Genomic DNA, 26,800 nt, shown 5'->3' on the forward strand with positions numbered 1-26,800 from the left:
AATCAGCACATGCGCTGATTGGATAGTGAGGCAAAGTGTTTCTGCGCACACATATATCTGACACCTATTTCCTCCCAGAAACCCTAGCAGCAACCCAGAATCCAGGAAGTGGTGGCTCACCAGTGGATGTCTTGCTCTTTCGCTGAGAGACATTTGCTCAGCATGTTTCTTCAAGGAGATCTCAGGGACAGTGTTATCCGCTATGTCAGGCATCAAATTTAGAGTATTATGCTCGGACAACTTGGTTAGATCCAGCCTAGCTCATCGAGATGAGACTATGATGCAATTGTTAGCATTTGCAATGGACTGAAATTGATTTTGGCTTCCTGCTTCTTGATATTGTTAAGCTTTTTTAGCTTTTCTCTCCTCGTCAACCATGAGTTTACCACGGAAGGCCACATTGGAGGAGCAAACGGGGTCAAACAGGAATCCATCACGTTGTTCGTCTGGCAGAGAGAGTGCTCGTCGCTGGCGTCTCCTCAGCAGGCCTTGGCTAAAGCACCGTTCAAATTCAGCCCCTGAGGAGCCCTTGGACACACATGACAGAAGGAACCTGGCTGGACGGGACATGCGCACACAGAGCTTGACATGGTCCAGAAGCAGCAGCAGTATGGCTCGATCCAATCCTCCTATCTCAAGGGTCCACAGTCTCCCGGACCCCCAGAGGGTCACCAACTGCGGTGTCCTCCTGGAGCATCCTAATCTTCAGAGGGACTGGTTATCTCGCAGCTCGACCCCTTTTTTAAGATCTACATCTGAACTGGGGAGTGAAATTCGTACTGAGACTCCACCACTCAGACGGGGGCTGAGCTCTCAAATGTTTTCAGGGATTCTGCTGTCCATGTCAAGACGAATTAACCAAATTTTAAATACCTCACCTGAGCCGGCTGTTGGAGAACTTTCAGAAGACGGTAGGAAATTCGATTAATGTTTGAAGGCACAACTGCTCTACCACTTAGACTAGATTTTGTTTAAAAACTTGAGTTTTTCTTTGTCCAAAATGGTTTTAATATTACACCAGTGTAAGTTTTCTTACTTGAGGGGTTGGTTCACTAAAAATATAAATTTTGTCATTGTTTACTTAACCCTGTTGTTGTTCCAAACTATGTGACTTTCTTCTGCGGAACACCAAATAGTTTGAAGTATGATGACAACCAAACAGTTTTGGCTACTATTTTGTATGGACAATAGAAACACGGAGACATTTCTCAAAACATCTTCTTTTATGTTGCACAGAAGAAAGTAACTCATACAAGTTTGGAATGATATGAGAACTGTTGCCAAATTTGCATGGCAAGGGTGGCACAGAAGTGCTTCTGAAGTTTACGTCTTTACAGTTTAATGTCTTGAATGCACTTACACACCAATTACATCTGATTCCTAGGGGCTGAAGTGGGTCTGAGCAGGCATTATTTAGTCTGGCTTTATTACAGCATTCCATCTTTACACTGAATTTTGAGCAGGCACAGAGCAGCCTTAACTTAGCTCTGTAAAGCCGCCTTAGGGTGAGTAAATGATGAATTTTCATTTTTGGTTGAACTATCCCTTTAAGCGCAGTCTCCACAATGATTTGTTTAAAATTTGGTTCAGTTGTTGGGTTGGTTGAGCACTGACTTTGTCAGATGTGTAGCTGCCATCCCATGTACTGTAAGTAATGGTTTGACTAACTTTAGAATGATACAACGCAATGAGGCGTTCATGGGTTTGAGCCAGTCATATTGAGTTGCGTATACATCAGTTAAGGTGATATTACACTGAAACAGGATGGTTTATATTTTAGCCTGTGGATTTTGGTTACTAAAAGTGATATGAAAGTTATATATCTTTGAATCATTACATGAAAAAATGGCATATTTTTAAACACATTTTACACATTTTATATTATTGTATTGTTAAAATTTCCTTGAAACCTTGAAAAAATGATCAAATTGCAAGCTTTGTTATTGCCGACCTCTCCATTGACCCCATTAGCATTTGCATGTGAAATGGAAATACATTGAATACTGCATCTCACTATCTGAGTAAACACCTTTTCCTCTTTTAGATTCACTTCCCCCTTCCTGCTTTCCAACTTATCGCTGACCACTTCCCATTACTATTAGCATAAATGCTAATTAGCTAGCACGGAAAGGCAAATGCATAAATTTGATATAGTGGTAAACCGAGCAAAAGCATTCCCTTTGAGCTCACAGCCTCCTCACTTGCTCTAATAAAGTAATTATTGCTTTCGGCTCCTCTGGGTTCAACACTATTCAACCGAGTTTGGAAGTGTGAATGCAGATCCCTGGGTTGGCTTGGAGTTTGTGTCAACAAACCTCGGGGTGACAGCAGGAGTTTGACCCCCTCCTAAGTCCAACTTTTTCCTCTATTCCTTTAGAAATGTAGGAGGCAGCTCACTCACCTCTTTTTGTATGCTAATACATGTTCCTGCAAGGGTACAAACAAAGACCCTGGGCTCGCCACTTTTTAGCCTTATTACCCTTTGAAAAGCTGGGGCAGAGGTGGTCTGCAAAAGTCATGAGAAAGCACCCTGTGGAAGGCAGAACTGTACCTTCAATAAAGCCAATTTCCGTGTTAAAGCAGAATGTACTATTTAGGTCTTTCTGACACATTAGTAAGCACAGTTTCCTATTTAGGTCTTCTCGTCATGGGCTGGTTGCTCCAGGAATGCCCCAGCATGACAGAAACACAGTGGGTGGGGAGAGCAGCTAGTCTTAGACCTGCAGCTGAAAATGGGGCGCTGCTGAATTTGCAGTCCCAATGTCGTGCTTTAACTTTGTTCTGTCGAGCAGATATTCCCACAAGAGTTGGTACACAAACCTTTGTCATTGTGCATTAACAGCAAGAGCGAGCAGGAACAGTAAAGACACTTAATCCTTTAGGATGGAAAGTGCTGCCAATGAAGAATCAACTGGCTTGAATATAGACAGAGACTGTCAATTTATTTATTTATTTTATTAATTCTTTATTTATTACACATTTTTTTACAATTTTGTTGGGTCTTGAACAATGCCAAGAAACAACTGTTCAGAGTAAAAGGAATGTTTTTTATTTTTAACATGTTTATTCAAGTGAAAAAAGATGGAAAAATATCATACTTTCGTTTTCAAAACAACCGTATTATTATTATTGTTGTTATTATTATTTAATTTTTTTCTATTAAATGTATTAGTATATAATAATAATAATAGTAAATATTTAATCAGTGCTATTTAGTTAGTTAATAATAATAATAATGGCTTTGTTGTCTAATTAGTTGTTGTTAAAACAGTACGACAGGATCATAAAACAATAGTGGTTTTAGGTTTGAAGCATATACACAGGAGTTAATGCAGGAGTGGGGGATAAAAGGAAAGATATGCAAATGTTCCAGGCATGCTGACGGCAGCTTATTTAAATATGTAACAAAGTCTGTCAGCGGCGGATTGTCGTTCTTGTGACTTGAACAAAAGAGCATGCGCTTAGTGCCCTGCCTCTTGCACGGTCACGTCTGTAACAATGGAGGAAAGGAATACCAGCACTGCGAATTATTTAACATGACAGATGTCAGACTGTGAGAAATGCATGACCTCCTTGTGCAACAATAACGTTTGATGAGTGTAAAAAAACACGTAGCCATGAGCTAATTGCACACAAATATAAAGAAGTGAAATTGATTTTCCTCACCAGTTTTTTTTTTTTTAACATTGCTTTCAGTCCTGATAAATGTCAATTTAAACATTGACTGAACTGCACAATAATGTAAGTGATTCCAATACAAATGAAGTCGAAATGTTATTATTACATTCAGTTTATTGGGTCTAGTGTCCTAACAGTGCCTGCCTGTGTAACTCATCCCTCAACAGTATGCATGTATTTAGAGGGGCTCAGCTGGGCAGAGGGCATGTTTTGTGGGCGTAGTGTCTTTCTGAGCAGTGTGGTGTTTTAGCTTTTACAGGGAGTTACAACTGACTGAACAAATCCAGCCTTTGCGATTTTAGGAGGAAGATGTTTGAGTGTGCAGATTAAAGGGCAAAGAGACGATGGTGTGTCGTCTCAGAGCTGCTTCGCTAGAGTGGCACGATGGTAAAAGGCTTGTGACGCTGATGATGTGAATTATGAATGACACGAAGCACTCTCCTGTCACTTCGATGGCACAGACCCACTAGCCTTATTCTGCTGTTCGCAAGCATTTTGTGTAATTTTGCTTTAGGGAAATGACCTGAAAGGGCACCTTTTATATTTCTAAATGCAGTTAATGATCATTTAAAGAAAAGGGGAATCCATTTAACAGCAGGTGTTTTTTGGGTGAGTTTGACTGGCCTGGCCTGGATTTCAAAATTATATGAATGCTTACATTTTTGTTTATATTATATTATATTATATTATATTATATTATTATTTAGTGCTGTCAAACGATTAATCGCATCCAAAATAAAAGTTTTTGTTTACTCAATATATGTGTGTGTACTGTGTGTATTTATTATGTATAAAAAGACACACACATACAGTATATATTTTGAAAATATTTGCATGTATTTACATGCATCTAATTTATATGATATATAAATATATTTAATATATAAAATTACATATTTTTCTTAAATATATACATGCATGTGTTTGTATTTATATATACATAATAAATATACACAGTACACACACATATATTATTTGAACAAAAACTTTTATTTTGGATGCGATTAATCGCGATTAATCATTTGACATCACTTATATTATATGGGATGCACTTTTTACAATTCTGACTAATACTATTAATATTCTTTTAAAATATATTACTAAAAAATAAAATCAGTAGTTAAAATGCTATAATTAAATTTTGCCATGTTATTATAATGTACAGTATGAAAAATGTTATATATTTTGCAAATTAGTGTTTAAACATTAACATTAAAGGAATAGTTCACCCAAAACTGAAAATTTACTCACCCTCAGGCCAACCAAGATGTAGATGAGTTTTTCTTGAACAAACAGAAATAAATTTAACATTGCATAATGGATCCATTGCTTTAATTGGGTGCCATCAGAATAAGAGATCACACAGCTGATAAATTATTGTTGTGATTATTTTACTATACTGATTGTTGTTTATTGTTGTGAATTATTGTGATGCGTTTATCAGCTGTTTGGACTCTTATTCTGACGGCACCCATTCACTCCAGAGGATCCATTGGTTAGCAAGTGATGTAATGCTAAATTCCTCCAAATCTGTTTAGATAAAGAAACAAACTCATCTACATCTTGGATGGCCGGAGTCCATGTAAAATGTTTAACAAATGTTTTATTTTTCGATGAACTATTCCTTTAAGTGAGAGTTAAATGGTGGAAAAGCTCACCTAAACGTAAAAATCTGGTAAATGAGCGTGGACAAATATCCAGTATGTTAAAAATAAAATCTCTAATCTTGCTTGATGACCAATATGTTACCGATATGTCATGCATCCCTACTAGTTTTTGTGTGGCTGAGCAGTGTCTTAAGTCGCAAAGTGTTTATATTTCTCTATGGTGGCGTGTTTGAGGTCATCATGGGTAAGACAAAAGCACTGCCCCACCTCGCCCCACAGTCAACAGCCGTTCCTCCCAGGCCGGACCAGTCCCTGTTAGATTACTGATTAACCTGTCCCAGCACATCACATCCTTAACCAACCGTGTCAAAACAAAGTCGCAAATTCCCCTAAGCATCCCCACTTTGTTCCTCCAGCTGGAAGCTCCACAAACGCATCCTCACAGAGCTGCAATCATAGCCCAATCTGTTAATTGCAGTCATTTCCTCTCTCTGTGGACCCAACTCCCCCAAACTCCCCAGACACCAATTAAAGCTGCTAATTTGAAGGGCTTATGAATTGCCATCCCAGAGTGAGATGGCTGTGGATGCATCTGTGGTGGGCTTACGCTGAATCTCTTATGATCTGCAAGAATTTGAGTACTGCACTTTGCCCTGCTTTTAACTCACAAAAAATACCATGGTATTGCTGCTTTTGGACACATACAGTACCATGGTAATGGCATTTGTTTCTGGACATATGCCTTGTGAAAGCGCAATGAAAATTCAACTCAGGTGTGTGTATTTTGTCTGTTTTATAATGACTTCATATATGGCTCATTCAGTCAGAAATTAGAGTCCGATATAAGTTTATATTATATTATTATATTATATTATATTATATTATAGGTTTATATTTTTGGTTTCTAAGTGTATTTATTAAGTTTATTGAAGTAAACAATTCACTGGATTTAACCAAAAAAAATATCCATTGTTGTGTATATAGATAAATAAAAGAATAACAAAGTGCAGTAAACAGTAAAACTATTTGTGCTACAAACCAGTGTGTTTATGAAAATATGATAATACCACTTTGGATTATCGAGCAGCATAATGAGCTGTTTATACAGCTAAAAATAACTAGAAGACGATGGCACCAGAAGCCATTCAGGTTACAAATGACTATGCCCAGTTTTGCATCAAAAATGTGTATACGCATAATGCAATTCTTAACAAAAAAATAGGCATAAATAGATATTTTTTCTATTTTTTTATTATTACTTGTGTGTATTTTTAAAAGTTTATTATTTGTATATACATACTGTGTATATATATATATATACATATATATACATACATATACATACATGCATACATACTACATACATATATATGTGTGTGTATGTATATATTAAAGATTTGTCATACCACTCACTGCTGTATGATGTATATGCTGAACTGAATTTTTTTTTTTCAGTTCTGCCATTAGTTTGTGGTAACAGTGGTAAAACATTTGCTCTCTCACAGTTTCATATGGACTATTTATATAACATGAGATGAGCCATCAGTCAGGGGTATATGGGCCATTTCTGCACCACACCTTCTCGCTCTTTTCTCTCTTACAGTGTATTACATACACACTATATCACACACACTTTCCCTGTGCTGACCCTTGTGTTCTTCCACAAGAATTGTCAACCTGCTGTGGCCACACCCCTCCCTCTGTGCTCAGGCATTGTTATTGGACGGGCTGTTGTGTTTAAGGGTTGTTGTGGAGACCAGGTGGTTGGGTGCTGTGTAGGTTGGCTTATGAGAGGGCAGGAGGGTGACGCTCCACAGCCTCCGCAGCTGAGCGACACAAAGCATCTTCTGTTCTCCTTCGCAATCTGTTTGTGTGTTAGGGTGTGCACACACCTGGCAAGCACTGTGGGAATTTGGCATTAGGACTTATATGAAACTAATGAAAGTCCAACGTGATGAAAAGACTCATTTGGGTGAAAGATCCCAGTATAATCAGCCAATTCATGTTTCTAAACCGCGCAATAGACTGGATGTTTGAGTATCTGCTTAATAGTGATGTAATCTGATTCTTTTAATGTACACTGAATGTAGGGTTAGGAATCAATAGCCCTCTTAAACAGAACCAGTTCCATTTAACAAAACAAGGACAATTGATTTTATATTGAGTGGCATTACAATAAGAAATTGTTTTTGCTGAGCTTGCAGAATGTCTTGAAATTGATAGAAAAAAAAATAAGGCTGTAGAGTGAAACAAAGGCAATAAAAAGACAGAGATCTTTCTATTATGGTGTTCTCGCTGGTTTCATACAACCATTCATAGAGGTGCATCCACATCAGTAAGGATAGGTAAATAGTCTGTTTTATAATTTCAACCACTTTGTGTGGTTGTTTAATGTCTCTGTAATGGCAGCACTAGTGTGAGGGCATGTAATATTTTTAAATAAATATATAGCTTTCAGAAAGCTACTTCTTTACTGAAACATTAAAACAGACATGACATTCACATACCTCACAAATTTTCATGTACGTGGAGGGGCTCTCCAAATCAGACAACTCCAAAGGTTTGAGTTCTGCCATGAAAAACACAGCCACCAATGGTTTACATAAAATATGAACACGTAATCATACTGTTGTTGCATCAAAATGTGAAGTAAACAGGCAGGAGACAATGCAAGACATTTATTTTCTAAAAATAACTCTCATCAATCTCAAAAGAATGATGCTCTTCTATGCCTCTGGCTTTCAACATCTACAAAAATGAAAAAAAATGTTTACTCTTAGTAAAAAAAAATTATAACATGATGGAATTATGAACTTTTCTTGCCTTAACCGTCTTTCCCTCTCTTCTGAAGAAGCTGAGAAAATCGCCTCCTCCTCACACAAGAAGGCTTCTGTGTCTTTAACTCCCGGCGCGGGCACAATGAAGACACAAAGCTCAACAAGTCTGAAATATAACATGCAAAACATTACTTTTAACAATTATCACTTCATCAGCCTCAAAATAATTAGGCTAGTCTTTATTACATAACGCCGTTTCCTTTAGGAAACTACATTCAATTTAACAGCGAAAAATTTGTAACATGTAAATATGTTAATAACCCTCTCTTAACACCTCAAAAAATGTAAATATTGTAAAATCTTATGTAAATATGACATAAGACACTCACTAACCTTATATTAAAAGCACCTCTTCCATTCAGTAAAAGAGGCCATTAAGACTATTTCTGATGCGAAGTCCGTGTATTTTTCAATATAAGCTCTTTTCAGAACATTTCCGCCTTCCATGAAATCTCAAAATACTACCGGACTCAAACAATGAATGAGGACTTTACATTTTTAATCTTTACTTACCATAAACCGTCTTTCACTCGCACTCGCTTCCATCTGAAGACGCTGAGAAAATGGCGGCTTCTCGCACTGGTGTCGTCCGGATGTTAACGTGACGTGCGTGCTCTCTTTCACGTCTGTGTTCCCAACCCAGCACCGCTGAGTTATAGATCAAGACCAGTTTTCAACCCAAATTGGGTTAAAACAACCCAACGTCCTTACCCAGCGGTCTAAACCCAGCAATTGGGTTGAAAAAACAACCCAGCATTTTTTAGAGTGTATCTTCAGCCTGACGGACCATATATTGATTGTTTACGATCATTGGACAGACCGAATAATTTTTTTTTCTCCCCCGCAGTAGTTACTGCATCATCAGAGAGAATCGCAGTAGCAGAATACAGTCGAACTACCTTCTTATTGTTCACAATAATAATAATAATAATAATAATATAGGTCGAGCTACAGCTGATCAGCCTTCTAGCTAGTTTAATTTTTTATTTTAATTTTCTTTTCTTTTTTTACACTTGCCCGACCGGACAAATAGCCTTTGATTAAAAAATAAGTGACAAAAAATAACCAGCGAAGCATTGAAACGCGAGAATGATTCTTCTAATTTTATTAGCCTACATTCAATGTAAATGGCGATTGATAATGGATAGTGCATTTCTGGTATCAAGGTCGCGCTGTTCACGGTCTCTTTGTGAGAGACTTTAGAACAAATGAGCATAACAGCACACATAAAGAAACACGTAAAAATTCAAAATGTTTAGTTTATTCATAACATGATATAGTTAAGTAACACCATGACAAGTCAGCTATTTTGCTGAATATTCTCACGACGCAAAAAAACATTCAAAACACCGACAGAGTGCACGCATGCATTATGTGAAGTCTAGATTAGTGCGCGCTTTTTTTTTTTCTACTGCATGATTCAGTCTATTAAAATAAATTTACAATGATCACAAATTCAAGACATGGGGGCAGAAAATGTACTGTATATATTTATACCACTTCATATAGTTAATCAATTTCACATGAAGAGTCCATTTTTTTTTTCTCCGAAAATGACTGATTACAAATGTGATATTGATTTTTTTTACAACAGTTCAATAAACTAGAAATTAATTAAGAGACTTACGTTTTAGACACCATATTGCCTGTTTTTGCACTATTTCGACAACAAAAATAATTCCAAACAAAGCCACAGTGCTGTTTTGAGTCTCTGAGCAACATGGTGTTTTGTTCCTGAATGAATCAAACATTTAAATGATTCATGTCAATCGCAATGACTCACTTATTAACAGTGACTTGCTGCCACCTACTGGTGGTTTTAATTTCACATTTAAAGTAGCTTTTTATTATTTAAATCATTTCAAATATCAGTATTCAATGTTTTATGTTTAATATATTAAAACATTATGCTTTTGTAAGAATAGGCCTTTGTAAAGGTAAATAAAAGTATGCAGATTTAAGTATGTAAAAGCTGATAGAACACTGATGAAAATATTGCTTCAGAATAAATTGTTTGCACCACCAAAAATCTTGGTGATGCGGTGCTTTTGTGGGGATATTTTGAATGGAATATTGTCTTCTGATATGAAAAGTTCACTGTATATCTTAGTAATAAATATAATTTATGACAGTGATGATATTTTGTTTTCTTTTTACGTTAAACACATTAAATATTACATGTATGTGATATAATGTGTACTTCCATTACAGGGTTAGGTCTTAAATTTCATATAAGGTGGTATTAAAAAGGTCTTAAATTTAACTTGTTCATGTCTGTAGAAACCCTGTATTTAGCTTAATTGATACTTAGTGTTGAATTAACATCTATTATAAATCATACAACACAAACTGCAACATGATTATTTTACTCTAAAATGATGTCAAACCATCTCAGTTTCCCATATTTAATTTAGCTTAGAGGAAGATTTTTAATAAAAAATGACTTTTTTGGTCTATATGTCTGTCATACTAACCTAATGTTTAACTCCAGATGACTTGGAATATAGTAGATGAGACATATGGGCCAATTTTATTGTGCTTTTTCAAGTTTTGGAGCTTGATTGCACACATTCCCATTTACATTTATTCATATGGCATTTTCTTTTTATGTTCCACAGAAGAATGAAAGTCATGGGTTTTGCAGCAACATCAGGGTAAATAAATGGTGTTTTAGGTGAACTTTTTCTAGGGTTATACCACTGAATGAAATTGCAAGGAGTGTTTGTTTGGTTGAGGAGAGTTTAGTTTCTTGGCAAAGTGGTGTTTTAAAAGCAGGAGCCGGTTGAGTTTTCTCTGTGTTGGCAGTGATTAGCGGTCCCAGGCATTCCCTCGTCTGAAACCTCATCCCGGACAGGTGGTATGACCTCTCCTTCAGTTGAAGACATTCCAGGCAGGGCTGCAGGGGTTAGGATTACCCTTCATCGGACACATGCAAGGCCGGTCTGGGCCTCAGTGGGTGTCTGTGATCATAGAGATGTACATTAGGCCTGTCCCAGTCAGTGTCATGCACATGCTCCTCTCAGATGTTTGATCTGCTTGTGACATATCTGTATGCCAAGTTACTCAAACATGCTGATGCAACACTGGCTTGACTCATCTGTTTTACCTTTTTTACTCGCATAGATAGTCCACACATGCCTTATTGATTAAATATTACCTCAGATGTTTCACAAACATGATGATATCACATTATCATCCTGTATCACACATGGAGCTTTAATCTAACACATGCATGCTCACTTCCTGCTAGTCTGTCTGAACCTTTGCTGACCTCTTGGGTGAGCGCTATTTGTGGGCTCCAGCTCCATTACGGGGTCACAAACTGGCAGCTCTTGGGATCAGCTGGCAGCCACCCTGCAGTAATTGTTTTCAAGCTGTGCTGCTGCACAAACAAACATATGGGCGCACGTAGGACCATGTCTAGGACACCCACACGGTTACAGTCTTATTACACCCTTTCTGGAGCCCAGGTGTCTCTCTACACACCACGGCTCACTGCTGTTAAAAGAATTGCCCTCACAGCTCAATGTGTATCTTCAAGGCCAAAATTATCAGCACAGAAGCTGTATGATGTTCACTTTTTTTTTTTTTTTTAATTATCAATTCATTTTTTGATTTACAAAATGTGTAAATGTTATGTGTAATGTTTGAAAACTTGAATGTTTAATAATTGTTTGACACACACATATATGTATGTATATGTAATAATTTTTTTTTATTTTTTTAATTATGGTTTTTTAAAGCCTTCTAGTGGTGCAGATTAGATGTTTTATGTCAGCTAAGGTTATATTTTATAGTGTCCCTAAATGAATAAATAAATATGCTATTATAATAATAATACAAATATAATAATAATAATAATAACAATACAACCTATATTTATAAATAGCCTTAAAATAACATCATCATTATTATTATTATTATCATCATCATCATCAGTGGTGTTTTGTACTTTCCAAATAGTAATATTAATTATAATGTCATAATGTAGTTATGTAGTTATGTATACGTTATTATTATTAATAATAATAATAATAATGTATAAATTGTATAAATCTATTATATTTATAAATATTATTGTAATTATTATTATTATTATTAGTGTCTTTGACTTACTGTTAAGCAACACTGCTTCAGCCATACACATTTTTACAGATGTTTTTTGGCTGTTGCACCATGTCTCACATCTTTATTTTTACATTCCAAGTGTTGCATTTTTAATATTGTGTGTCAAGTTAAAAGTAGTCCATACTTTTCAAAAGTCTTGAGACCATTGTTCCATTCCTTTGCACTTCTTGTAGCAGCTAGAATATGCCTCCCCTAAGAAGCTTGTCCAATTGGGGTCAGGTAAACCTGAAACCAGCCTTATTTTACAGGGCTTCCTTAACACAGATTAGACGACTAGTCTTTCAGACAACTCTCTAGTCATCTTAAAAATATTTAGTTTTGCACATCCCCATCGGAAGGGGTGGCTTCATTTGTGTCTGTCATTTTCGTTTCCCCACAGAGGTCACCTGATATCTAGCCTTTGGTTCTGTGGTTGCATTTCCCTTCCAGAGAAATGAGTGTTTGTTCTTTCTGGTACATTTTTCAAGTCTTTCTTATGAAATACTATAGCAATACATTTATTTAGCGAGAGATACTACCTTTTTGTGTGGGTTTATTCATCCCCTTGTCTCTTGACATTTTAACCGACCTTTCTGTCATTTCAGGGTTTGATTAGTATCTGTTTTTTCCCCCTCGCAGAGCATGTTAGGTAACATCCTTTGCGTGTACGCTGTCATTGCTGACGCTGCGCTTCAATCTAGAGGATATTTGGAGTGAAAGATGAGTTCAGTTGAGGATGATGGACACGCTGAACTCTGCAGAAATAACATTCATGTTAAAATGAGTTTCTGCAGAGGTTATGTAACAGGACTTTTTGAAGGACTTTGTCAGGACAGATGTGATTTTCACGCTAGATTTCAGATGACATACTCACACTTAACTAAATGTTCCCTTGCCCGAACACCTCAGGGAGGGGGGCTTTATATACCGCTGATATATTTAGCAGGAGATCACAGTAATTAGGTTCCTGAGCAAGTGTTAAATGTTTTGCCTTCTCAGTGGACTAGAGACTCTCTAGTTTGTTTTGCTGTTACTTTGCCAATCTACAGTACATTCATCCACACAGAGAAGTCTTAAAGTCTTAAAGGGGTCATATGATGCTGCTAAAAAGAACATTATTTTGTGTATTTGGTGTAATGAAATGTGTTTATGTGGTTTAAGGTTAAAAAAACACATTATTTTCCACATACTGTACATTATTGTTTCTCCTCTATGCCCCGCCTTTCTGAAACACGTCGATTTTTACAAAGCTCATCGGTCTGAAAAAGTGAGGTGTGCTCTGATTGGCCAGCTATCCAGTGCGTTGTGATTGGCCGAATACATCAAGCACGCTTCGTCCACGGTGAAAGCCGATCTGGATCCAAAGGTATAGTATTTACTCAGCAACCAGCACGGATCAGCTCCAGGCATGACGAAGCAGATATCGTCCTCTTCTGGAAGGCCAAACAAAGTAGTTTCGCTTTCACAACGAATCACACAGTGCGTTTGGGTGGTGTTATGCAAATCTTCCCACATCGTGACGTAGACATGTGGGGCCGTGTTAGAATGAGCCGTTTTAGGTAGGCGTGGCTGACTCTTAACGTTTATAAAGAATATCTCTTTGGATTTGAGACTTTAGTCTTTGCAACTTTACAGATCTTCTTTATGCACCAAGAGCTTGTAACACTCCAAAGAGAAAGGAAAAATTTCAATCGCATCATATGACCCCTTTAATTTAAAAGGATTCAGACCAGACATAATTAGAATTTTTTCTAGAAAAAGCACATGGACAATTTAATTAATTTACATGACATTTCCAGGTCTAAAAGTGATATTTTCTTATATCCATTTTTTAAATAACTTTAACCCTGGTTCATCCAGAAAGAAAGAAAGAAATTGCTTGATTTTTAGTTGTTTTAACTTAATTTAATGCTTGTGTAATGCTTAATTTAATGTCTTATTTAAAATAATTCATGTCGTCTCGAGGCCCCCTTAAAAGTTTGCTGAGACTGCAAAGTGCTGGTTTAGACACCTTTAAAGATTACATTGTTTTTATTTGATTACATTTGTTTTTATTTTGTAATTTAATTTTAATTAAATTTTTTTCTGTAATAATTGGCAATGTGCCCAAGATGTTGTTAATGGAGCTTACATTCAGGTTTCCCATAATCATGGAAAACCTAAAATATTAATGGATTTTGTAAAAATATAAATTACCAGGCCTTAAAATTTCATTAAAAAATTAATATAGTGTTAAAAATCATGTAAAGTTGATGCTGTACACGGAGCCTCAGGAAGCTGAATCCTCACTGAGCTGCAATTAAAGTCTCTTTTGATTCTTTTTGTATGCCAATAAATATATTTCTTTAAAATCTATTAATTCAAATAATTGGTACCCAAAATGCAAATGGAACAACCTCTATTCAATTACTGTAAAAAATAATTGTGCAATCATGAACAACTAGAAAGAGTATAGAAATACTTAGCTTCAAAAAAGGTGGCAACCCTGTATGTTGCATTTTACCAGAGAATTAGTTTATCCAAGGTTTTCTAAAGCTTTTAAATAGTTGTCATAATTCTGCATAGCATTCCTGCAAATTAAGTCAAATAAATGAATCTGCAGTGTATAGCCTCCCATATGCAATCAAGACTAGTTCAGTGAGAATTCTCAGCTCTGAAAACACTGTTGAGTTCTTTCCAATGGCAAGAATAAAGGGCTTTGAGAGGCTGTTCCATCTGCTGGTTTTGAGAGATATCTGTGATTCTCACTGTTCACTGGCCTTTTACTCTCCCCAGAGAGAAGCCGTGATTTGCACATAGCTGGTATGAACAGGCGCAGGTGAACGCCGAGGCAGTGAATCTGTACGGGATGCAATTAAAATTCCTGAAATAAATCTCCTTCGTCGCTGCATTGACAGTCAGTGGATGATGCTGGTTGATGAGGTTTAAATAACACTGATACACAGAGATTAAAATAGACAACTATTTTTGAAATTCAGATGCTAGCAGCGCACAATTTACACATTTGTAATGCAAATATTGGTGTTATTGAACAGGGTTATTTTCAAATCTCTCGTGCCTGGAGAGTCTCAGTATGCGTAGATAATTATGGAAGATATTGTGTTCCATCAGATGGAGTTGTCACCTGCTTTCCCAACAGCTTCACACGTATCTTAATGGCTTATGAGATCTCTGGAGAAGTCACTTTATCTCACCCGTCCATATGTTATATGCTGCCACTGTGCTGCTAAGCGCGAGCTGTCGTCTCAAACAGACAGGCTTTAGATTGGACCGGCTCCCTTCACTCCCACACATTTCACCTCCATCTTTCCGCAGCCGTTTTGAGTGGAGCACCGCCAGTCTCCCTCGTTTGCCTTCCAGCACTTATCCAAACACCCATTAAAGCATGTCTGTTTGCACAGTTGTATGCTTGTTTGCAGAGCAGTAAATAGAAGAACCGTTTGTGTCGTTGTCAGTGTTGAGCTCGATCTCTCCTGAACTCTTTTGCTCACACCTAGGGCTGGGTGATATTACCAGTAGTCACAAGGTATTCATGATGATCAATGTCTGGTGATATAATATAATCAACACTGTGAATGGCTTTAAATTAAAGAGATAATTCACCTCAAAAGTATATGTCTGTCATCATTTAATCAACCTCATGTCATTCATGACTCATTTGACTTTTTCCATGGAAAATAAAAGGAGCAGTTTGTCCAAGCTGCTTTTTCCATAAAATGTAAGTGTACAGAGAGCCAAGTGAATCTTAATAGCATTTCTGGTTTAAGATTTATTAGCAAAAACAACATTTAAATGATTTGGTAAGTTTGATTCATTTCTAAACCTATTCTATGTTTGATTTGATTCATAATTAAAAAAAAATAATGTATTTCTTCAATTTGTATATAATGTTATTGTTCAAATGCACTAGTGTTCAGAAGTTTGGAATTGGTTTTAGTCCCAAACTGTATTTATTTGAAAATACAGTAAAGCCACTGAATATTGTGAAATAATATTATTACTAATTAAAATTGTTTTATATTTTAATACATTTCAAAATGTAATTTATTTCTGTGATGGCAAAGTGGAATTTTCAGCAGCCATTGCTCCAGTCTTCAGGGTCACATGATCCTTCAGAAATCATTCTGATATGCTGATTTGGTGCTCAAAAATGTCGTCTTATTATCAAATGTTAAAAAACAGTTTCATATGTTTGTGGAAACCATGAAACATCTTTTCAAGATATAGAATAGTATAGAAAGTTCAGCATTTGTCCGAAATAGAAATGTAACAGATGTCTTTACCGACATTTTGATCAAATATTGCATCCTTGCTGAATAAAATAATAAAAAATATATATTTTTTTAATTATTAAATAATTGTTGCTTTATTTTTAACTTTTTTTTTTTTTCATTTTTACAATAAACATTTTGAATCTATAGCAACTTGTGCTATATTACTGAAATACTTTACTGAAAAAATACCTAATTTATATCAAACATAAATAAGACCACCAAGCTCTATTCGCAGTGTATTTTTTTTCTAGGTCTTTATTTTGATCAGTTGGCTCTCTTTCTGAATCTTTCTATCAGTTCTCTGTCCACTCATCTCCTCATCTCACATTGTTCAAAGAACTAATGTTTTTTTTCTTTCCCCCTTGTGAATTTTCGTCATAGCATTGCTTTAGGCTGATAGCTTATGTGGAAAAGTCGTGGGCAAGATGACTGCGTTCAATAAACTGAGCGGGGATGCAGCAGTCACCCGTCCTCTTGAGACACATTGCGTCACTTTCTTCTGCGTCTGTGTGGTGTTAATTTAGTCATGAGTCCTGGGAAAAACTGAAGTGCTGCCACTATTGGCCCAGTCGGCTGATCCAGAGTGACATCAGGGCGGGCTGACCTCTGACCTTGAGTCCTGACATGTTCTTTCTGTGTCTCGGTCTGGTCAACCGTACAGCAAAACTGTCAGCCAGAACTGATTAATGAAGCTTAGCGAAGGTCTAAATGATCAATTAATAGACAAGGAGGACCACCAGGCTTTTTGTCAGTAATGTTTTCTGACAAGTGCTTCCACTCGTTGGTATGTTGATATGTGATCGTTCCCAAAATACACTCAGTGTCGCTCTGAAGGTGACCTAGAACGCATCGAATCCCTCAGTTCTTGCTTTCAAAAAGCAGATGTTTCCCCTAACAGGGTTTGTTTGTTTGCTCTGAGAGAGATGCAAAGAATTATGAGCTTCCTGGTGTCATTTTCTCCCACTGAGATTGAATCCTGTGAAAAAGGTGGATTGCTTGAGCACATGAGCAACACTGTAAACTAGTATAACACTGTCCTCTACAGGCAGCAGTGTGCAGAACACCATACAGTTCAATTACAGCTGTTCAAAAGTGAAATCAAAGTTTATAACTTATTGTGCAAGTTATTTCGAAAAAAGAGTCTTTGCAATCTTTTAATCACAATGTGACATCACCAATCCCTTTTTCTTTTTCAACCCTTCCCAGCCACCCGCCGAAGTCCGCTTTTCTCAGTCCAGTCAATTACCAATAGATAAACTCTCATTTAGAATAAATACAATTTTGCATTGCTTTTTTCTGGTTGAATATTCTGTTTTACTCAAAAGTCAAATAGTGAAAGTGTGCGGTCAGTAATTGTTCAAATTATTTTAATAAATTAATTTTTATAAGTTCATAGTTTAGTTCAGAAGGGGTACATTAAATTCATTAACGATGTAAAGAAAAAGATTCCATTTAAAATAAATGCTGTTCTTTTGGATTTTCTTTTTTTAAATCAAATAATCTTGAAAAAATGCATCAGTTGCCATAAAAATATTAAGCCGCAAAACTGTCTTCAGCGTTAATAATAAGAAATATTTCTTGAGCACCAAATCAGCATATTAGAATGATTTATGAGTTATGGATACTAAAAATTCAGCTTTATTGTTTTACTGTTACTTTTTTTTAAACAAATGCAAAATAAATGCTGCCTTGGTGAGCATAATATACTTTTTTTTAAAAAGCATTACAGAATATTTTTAAAACCAACCCCAAACCTTTGAACAGTAGTGTAGTATTTTATATATACTTGATTTTTTTTTGTTACCTGACACATTTATGAATGTAATTGCAGCATTGTATTATCCAATCAGAAATGCTGAAAGCAGCTTTCTGCCAATGAGATACATTTGAGACCGCACTAGCTGTTTGTCCTAACAGTGGAGGACAGTTGTGGAGACCGTTGTTATTTTTACAAATCCATTTGATGCTGCTAGTGATGCAGAAATTGCTCAAAGCAGCGTTTAATGAGTCCAGCGTGACTCATTTTCTTACGAGCAGCATCATTGTCCAGAGTCTATTTTTGTGAGGTGAACTGGTGATTAAATAAAGAAGAGAAGAGAGTCTGTGCCTCTCTGAGGGCCCTTGTCTATTTCTGCAAGCTGTGAGGGGAATATGTAGCCGCATATTTTGGAAGTCTCATTAAAAGTTAATAATATATAATAGTTTTAGTCTGAAGAGAATCATAGCTGACATGAAGAGAGCCTGTTTTTGTGGTGGTCCTTTTTTGTGGCAACCCATTCTGAGGTGTTTTTTCTGTCCCCTGTGCACAGATGTGAAGGGGCCGCCCAGCCACCGCTTCTCCTGCGGCCAGTCGCCGTTCACGGAGCCCTGCGCTTGGGAGAGGAAGTACTGCATCCTGACCGATAGCCAGCTCATCCTGCTCAACAAGGAGGAAGAGGTAAGAGCGCTCCTTCCCTGTGCTTTATCCCCTCATTCTTCTCTCTTCCTCTCCATCAGAATGGAGAGCGAAGGACAGTTAAATGAAGACACGCAGATGATGTTTGTGCTTTGTTGTACATTTCCCCTTGTGAGGGTTAAATGCGTCGTTTGCGGATGTAATTTTGATTTGGATGGGATTAGTTTTCCAGACAGTTACGTGTGTGATTCGAATAAAATCACAAAGTAAATTTACCTGACCTCCTTACAGGGTCAGTTGTTTTTGAGAAATGAAAATTCCGTCGTCATTTACTCACTCTCATGTTGTTGTTTTTCTGCAGAACTAAAAAGAAGATATTTTAAAGAATGTTGGTAAAAACTGTTGATAGAAGTCAAAGGGGACCAGAAACTTTGGTTAGCAACATTTTTGAAAATATCTTCTTTTGTGTTTAGCAGAAGATAGAAATTCATGCAGGTTTGGAACAACTTGAGGGTGAACTATTTTGTGTGAACTATCCCTTTAAGGAAAACTAGTCCCATCCAAATTGGTCTTGATAGTTAAAAGAGACTCATTTTGCACAGTTTAATGATTTGTTCTCTTTTTTTAACGAGTTCCAGCACATTACTCTTGCTGTGCAAGCAAACCAACTTTCATCTTGAGGTTATGAAAGAGAATAATCAATTCACTTAATTTATTGAAATAGTTTCTGATTGACGGATTGCTTTCAGATTCGTTTAAACGGTTAGTTAATTAGTAGCGCTGTCAGGAAAAGGGGCTTTCTGGCCCACTGTTAGAATGTGTACCCCTGTGACCTCCACCCACTGACCTCTGACTTGTTCCCAGATGCCATCTGAGGTCCGTGAAAGCCCCACAGCATCCTCATCAAAGGTTCGCAGCCTGAGAAGGACAGTTAGTGTGCCCTCTGAAGGACAGTTCCCAGAGTATCCACCAGAGGGAACCTCCATGTTAGGTAAGATTTACAGTATGTGGTGTTTCTGTTATGATAGCAAAACTACTATTTATGCTCTCTGTCTGGCAAAATAAACACAGGAGTATTCAAGAGGAAACTTGAATATATTAGAAAGTTTTGATGGGGTTATCAGATAATATTAGTGATGTTTATTTTTTTGTTTGTCATTCTTAATTCCATCTATTTTTACTTTTTAGATTATATAACACTCAAAGTTTATTTTTAATTTAACAGTAACATTTAATAACATTAATAATTTGTTAAATAGTTAAAAATTATATATCAAATAAAGATTATTTCATGTTTTTAATTAATATTGTCAAAATGTACTGTAACATTTCAAATAGTTTACATTTTTATGTTTGGGGTGCAAGAATAATGTAGACTTTTAATATCAGCCATGTATAAAAATAATTATCAGTTGAAGCTATTAAAAATGTAATAATACTGTTAAATGTCATTTTTATCAAATAAAGTTTCTTTCAGATTTTTAGTCAATATTGTGATGCCAATATTCACTGTAGCACTTTAAGTAATTATTGACTTAATAATTTATTAATAATACTGCTAAATATGTTTTTTTTAGATTTGCTATTAATATTGTGCCCAATGTTCACTGTAGCATTAAAAAATATAATTTTTAATTTATGTACAAAAATAGTATAGAGATTTAATATCAGATATTTATCAGTTATCAGATATAAAATCAAACTAGTTGTCAGCTTAAGCCATGATTTATTTTTTTATGTATCAGTTTAATTTTTATAAGTATATTTATTTCTAGTTATGCTCAGCCTCAGACTAATTTTTTTATCCACTAGAAACTTCTGTTTTGCAGTCTCTTTAAAATGATTTTAATCATCCTTATCCAGTAATCATTAACAATTGGAAAGACCATTGTTCAAAAGGTTTTGAATTGCTGATTCAAACAGTAGCAGGACCTCTAGTTACTTCGGACAGAAGCTTTTTTGCTCTGTCTATAGGGTTTCAAAGATGAAGCTTATACCAGGAGATCAAATGGCACTCTTTTAGCATTTTCTGTAGCTTTAACATGTTGTTAAGCAAGCACGCTCACACTGCAGCTTATAGCATACGGATTTGTGTGCTAGCAGGCAGAGCATTAGGTGAATCATGAATGAAATCACATCAGTAAGGTGCATTTGAAACATCGGAGCCATTACTCCTGAATCCACTGCCACAAGCACGAAGGATCAGGATAACAAAGCAGTGGATTTAACCGCAACACCACAGGCTGGGCTTTGAAAAACGCCAGATTGGGGGCGGAACTATGCATGCTATAAACTGCAAAATATTTCACAAAACAAAGATCAGTTTTGTATCAAATGCATAATTATTCGCATATATACACACCGCCCTCATTGTTACAACATGAGACTGTTTAGTCTTGCTTTTTTTCAGAGTTTATACACTCTCACGTTGTTACTAACTTGTATGACTGACTGGCTTCTGTGAAACATAAAATAAGATATTTTGAAAAGAAAATTGTCTGCTTTTGTTCATATAATGAAAGTCAATGGGGTCCAAAACAACACTGGACCCCAATGAGTTTCATTATATGAACAAACAAGGGTAATTTTCAAAATGTCTTATTTTGTGTTCAACAGAAGAAAGTTAAACAAGCTTTTAATGGCAAGAGGATATGTTAATGATGACAAAATGTTAATTTTTGGGTGAACTATCCCTTTAATCCAAACTGACACAGATGGGACGCTCCCTATCCAGAATTTTCAAAGTTCAAGTTGTTCTGAAAACAGGTTAATCATCTGATTCACCTCTCCATATCCACACCTTTTTCTCATAATGATTCATTATGTTTGGGTACGTTTGATCTCGCGACCTCTGTGGGCCGGGCAAGCTTGTGCGAGAAGGAGTATAGAGGAATGTAATTTTGCAGAACAAAACTCACTGTTGTTACTTTGTTAGTTTTCGCTCTCTCTTTCTCTCCGGACAGCGTTTCGTTCCCTCCCAGGCCTAGGTGGGGCAATAACTGAAGCTGCCCTCTGACTAGTCTCGCATTCAGTGCCAGTACGTGCGGGGGTGCGGACACTGACCCAGTGGGCTGGTTGCTAAAGGCAGCAGTCAGAGAAATGCACAAATCTCTGTGACTAAGAGAGTCATTCATTCTCCAGACCCTCCTAAGCTGCACCGCCACAGATTCAGAGAAGAAGAAGAGGGTTATTTATATGTTAATGTTCGCTCTGTTCGACAATGAGACACTCCGCAGCCAGGGTGGTGAAGGAGAGTCCAGGATTTCTATGGCCATTCAGAACAGGCTGAGTCTCTAGAGGCCGTTAGATGCACAGCCACAAAGAATTTAGTGAGATCATATGTGGTTTTCAGTTTGTATGCTTTCGATCTGTGAATCATACATATTTTTTTTTTCTGTTGTTGCAATGAGGAGAGATGTATCACTTATTGAAGCTCCAGCTCCGTCTTTCTCACGGTTGTCAAGACAATGAGGTTCTGACTTCTCTCACATAGCAAACGGAGCTATTTATGTACTTGCAATTAGGTTTGAATTGTGGATGTTCCTTCCACACAAAATCTGGTTTAAAAGATCAGATTCTTCTGCTGAACACAAAATAAGATATTTTTAAGAATGTTTCAGCTGTTTTTGTCCATAAAATGAAAGAGGTCAAAAATAACATTAAACCCTTTGGCTCTGAGACATTTTTTTTAAATGTCTTCTATTGTTTTCCACAGAAAACGTAAGTCATACACATTAGGAACTAAATGAGTATGAGTAAATGATGGCAATTTTCATTTTTAGGTTAACTATCCCTAAAAATGCAATATTTGAAATGGCAACGTTCTCTTTAACCTCTTTGCTAGTAGTAATGAAGCATTTAATCGAGACTAAAATAGAATAATGGAGATCTATTTTGGTAGATGAAATGCGTCTCATTCTATTGTTGCACTAAAGAATATGTCCAATTGATTTTGCTATTTATACATGTTGAGGTGAGGAAGATGACTCAGCCTTACAGAATCCACTAATATCGGTCCCCAAGTCTGTGTTTCCCCCCTGAGGTCTTTGTGCAACATATTTTAGTGTTTTGTTGAAACAAATAAAAAAAGGATGAAAATAGTTCAGAGAGCAGTGTCATGGGGCATGCTGTCCTGAGAAATTCACATTTTACGTGGTGGGCGAGGCAGATCAAAAGAACTTCCTGGCATATTTAGGGCAAGAAAAACTGCTACTAGAGTGTTGATAGCAGAATGTTGTTGTTATGCTCGTTGGAAGAAGGAACAAAGTTCAAGGCTATATGTATCAGATCTATCTGGATGGCCATTATAGGAGTTATTATTATCAGCTCTTTCCTACAGTTTTCTCAGTGCATTATAGATGCACATAATTCTACTTGTTTGCTTTGGCCTTTTGGATGCTGCAGTGTAATTTTCAGTTTCTCTGCATCTTGAATTTTAGATGAAAATCATTGTAATATTTGTACTGCAACTGGTCTTTTTTCTGGCACTTATTGTATACTGAATTGTGATTGTCATCTTGAGACCTTCATCTGAAGTTGCATTTTGGATTTTTCTCCTTAAATATGTTTTTAGGAAGCCACTGTTTCCAAAAATTAATGATGTTTATGCATATGTTGTTTTGGGGTGAATTTTAGAGAAGTGTAAAACTGCAAAATTGCAAATTGCTTTTAGGGTTACAAAATTTCACATTTTCAAAATACAGCGATATGATTTAACTGTCTCAATGTTTTCCTAGCTAGTTAGAAGGCTGAAATTCTGATATGTTAATCTCAGAGCTTTCCTCTGTCATCCTGTAATATTCCTCCACCTCGCAGACTCCCCTATAAAGTAACTCTAAATACATAGTTATGAGCTTGCAGTGCAATTGCTTTGACCTCTATAAAAGCTTTTTCAGTGCGCTAGAAGACAGAAGCTTTAGTCTGTTCCTCTCAGAGCAACCATCTTGCACTCTATAATAAAGTGTAATCCAGCTATGATTTACTGAATTGGCTTGGTTGTGTGAATAACATTAAAAATTGTTGACTGTTAAGTATGCATTTCTGCAACATTCAGATTCTATAGTGTCTCATATTTTATTTTTTGCAATGTTGCAGTATTTGTATCACTAAATATCTAAGAATTAGGGGAAAACTACAGATCAAATACCTGAAGATTGCAAAATTTGATCTAAAACAGCATGTTGTCAGTCGGCAGTGACCATATTGTGTGACTTTGGCATGCTGGGAGATTGAAATTACAAATATTTCCTTGCCAGACTTGTTGCTATGATACATTTCACAGTGTGAGCTGCTGTTATATGTAGCTTCAACCCATGTTAAGTGGAAAAATAAGCATTACTTCATTGATTTCAACAGCGGGTCCCAGAAGATAGTTAAATGATAATCTATAGCATTTTAACACTGCAAACAAATTTTGTTTACACTGAAACAAAACTTAAATCCTAAATGTAAACTATTCGTTTTCTGTATTGCATCATATTCAGAAAATGTAAACATACAGTATTGTACTGCTTTCTCATGACTTCCGTTCTATTTAATGATTTATCTTAAATAAAACTATGCTAACGCTCAGAAAAATAAATTGAGTTGTACATCCAGCTGCCTCACTATTGTTCTGCAGCAGTGAGGGTTTCCTGTTCTTTCTCACGCATGCAACAGGTGAATGTCTTTCTTCAGTGTTACACAATGAATGAAATAGTGCAGCCATATTTTTATATTTCTGTTCTGTATATTATTTAGCAGGATCTGTAGCCTACTATATTGAGTCATTGGCACGTCTGTATTAAAGCCATAGTTTTATTTATTTCTTCCTTTTTTCTGGTAACCATCATATTCAAAGCCTATTTGGCTTTTTCATCGGTAGAACGAGATAATTGCCAGTAAATGACTGAACTTTCATTTTGGGTGAAATACCTTCAAAACAAGGGATTTAGCTTGTCAACGTGCTTGATTTATTGGATAAATTTTCCTGGTAATGTAATGTCTGAAGATGGACAGTGTGCAATCGTCTGTAGATAAAAGGATCCTCGGAGAGGACATCCATTGTTGTGCTCTTTTCAATAGACTGACAGAGAGAAAAGCGGAGTGGGTTTGTCTGAGACTGACTGGATCGAGCTCAGGCTTTACTGCATTCCTCAGTGTATCGACTGTGTGAAGGGGTGTGAGAGACTTCACTCACTAAACACCGGCTCGGCTCAAATCATCTGCTCTGTGGGATCGTTTCGTTTTGTATTTGCGGAGGGATGTGACTATAACTGATTGCGGGATCGATATCAGCCATGGAGTTTATAGGTATGTTTTTCGCATCGCTTCAACGGTTGTGGAGCCACACGGCAGTAACTTAGTTGTGGGAGTTTTAATTGATATTACGTTACGTACACATTTGAGACTTTGGTCTACTACTAAGTAGTATTATAGTGTTGTTATTAGTGTTACAGTGTTATTTCAAATACTAATACAGCCATATGATGATGTAGTGTGTATGTTGTCTGAAGTTGAAACGGTTCTGTTTGGAATTGATAAACTGTTCTTCTTAATTTCATGACGTGTACGTTTCCTAAACTTGTGTTTCGCGCCGTTTCGGAGGAAATCAAAATTAAAATACTCTGAATCTAGTGTCTGAAACATACAGCGTGACTAGTGTAGTCCGATTCCCCAGGAATGACTCTTTGATTCACCACTATAAAGAACCGACTCCTAAAGCGCAGCCCAACCGAAGTAGACCGATTCCCGTGCAAATTATTCTTTTGAGACGGTTCATTTTAGTGAATCAAAATATGATACACTAAATGAATCATTCGGATTTGTTGCTAATTGAAACGCGTGCAATTATTTATATTGTCGTGTTTTAAACCAAGAATTGTTGCTGTTTGTGTTGTACTTAAATCTCGTGTTACTTTAATCGATAATTTTTTATAAAGAAAAATAAATGAATTAAATTTGAAGTAGGATACTAAAAGAATCGTTCATGGAACCGGATTCGGAAGGATTCCCTTTCCTCATTTTTCAGGGCTCTGGTTTTAAACGTGGACGTTTTCCTTTGTCCGGTTTAATTAAAGCCTAATTTAGATTAACAATGGCTCGTTGTCATCGTGCCTTTAGCATTAAGTAGAAGAAAGCATCGATTCTTCCGCTTGCCTGCCCCCCTATCCTTCATTAACGGTCACCCCTCCTGGCGTCCACTGCTGTTATTTATTTATTTGCCCTTTTAATGTCATCTATCCTATTGTGCTCATGTATTAAAGTGGAGAGGGATGCTTCCATTGAATTAATCAGTTAATAATTAATAAGAGAATCTGATGTTCCTATTTTATTTTCCATCTTTACATAGAAAGTATAATAGGCCATTTTAGTGATGTATAGCAATACTGTTGTATGTGGGTGTATAAAAGCAACTATTCTGCAATAAAAATAATGTATTTATTAGATTTTACTATGTATATGTATGGAAAGGCTAGATTACAGAGAGCATTAATAAGACTACAAATAAACTATGAAAATGCAGAGATTGCTTTCTGAGACCTTTCTGTCAAGAGACCTTCCAGTAGTTTTGCATGCCAAAAAGAAAACACATGAGTGCCATTGCCATGAGTTTTCAATTATAAATATCAATCAAACTCCCTTGGGATTTGAGAGTCCTAAAGCATATTGAAGTAGGCTGATTTGTCATGGAAAAGATTGTTTGGATGTAAACCCCTGCTTGGCGTCATTCAATCTTTGTTGTCCTTTGCCCTGCCCCCATCTGACAGGATTTTTTACACTGTTAGGCCTGAAACTTGCTTTGTGACTCTGAATACCTTGAAATAGCATCGTCTAAAATGCGGTCGTCACATACAATTGCTCTATTGTGCATGTAGGTGTAAGGGTTTCATATATAAGTGGAAAGGAAGTGTGTAAGTACAT

At 36.4% G+C, this 26,800-nt stretch overlaps 1 protein-coding gene across 1 annotated transcript in view; it reads left to right on the plus strand.

The window, feature by feature from the left end:
* LOC107658306 (ras/Rap GTPase-activating protein SynGAP-like) overlaps positions 1-26,800 on the plus strand; it is a 56,051-nt gene that overhangs the window by 16,719 nt on the left and 12,532 nt on the right. The window contains exons 2-3 of the mRNA XM_016446839.1: positions 18,813-18,940; positions 19,763-19,889. Of these exons, the coding sequence (XP_016302325.1) occupies positions 18,813-18,940; positions 19,763-19,889 (255 nt within the window). The remainder of the gene's footprint in view (positions 1-18,812; positions 18,941-19,762; positions 19,890-26,800) is intronic.

Source organism: Sinocyclocheilus anshuiensis, unplaced genomic scaffold, assembly GCF_001515605.1.
Source record: "Sinocyclocheilus anshuiensis isolate Anshui unplaced genomic scaffold, SAMN03320099.WGS_v1.1 scaffold375, whole genome shotgun sequence".
Lineage (NCBI taxonomy): Eukaryota > Metazoa > Chordata > Actinopteri > Cypriniformes > Cyprinidae > Sinocyclocheilus > Sinocyclocheilus anshuiensis.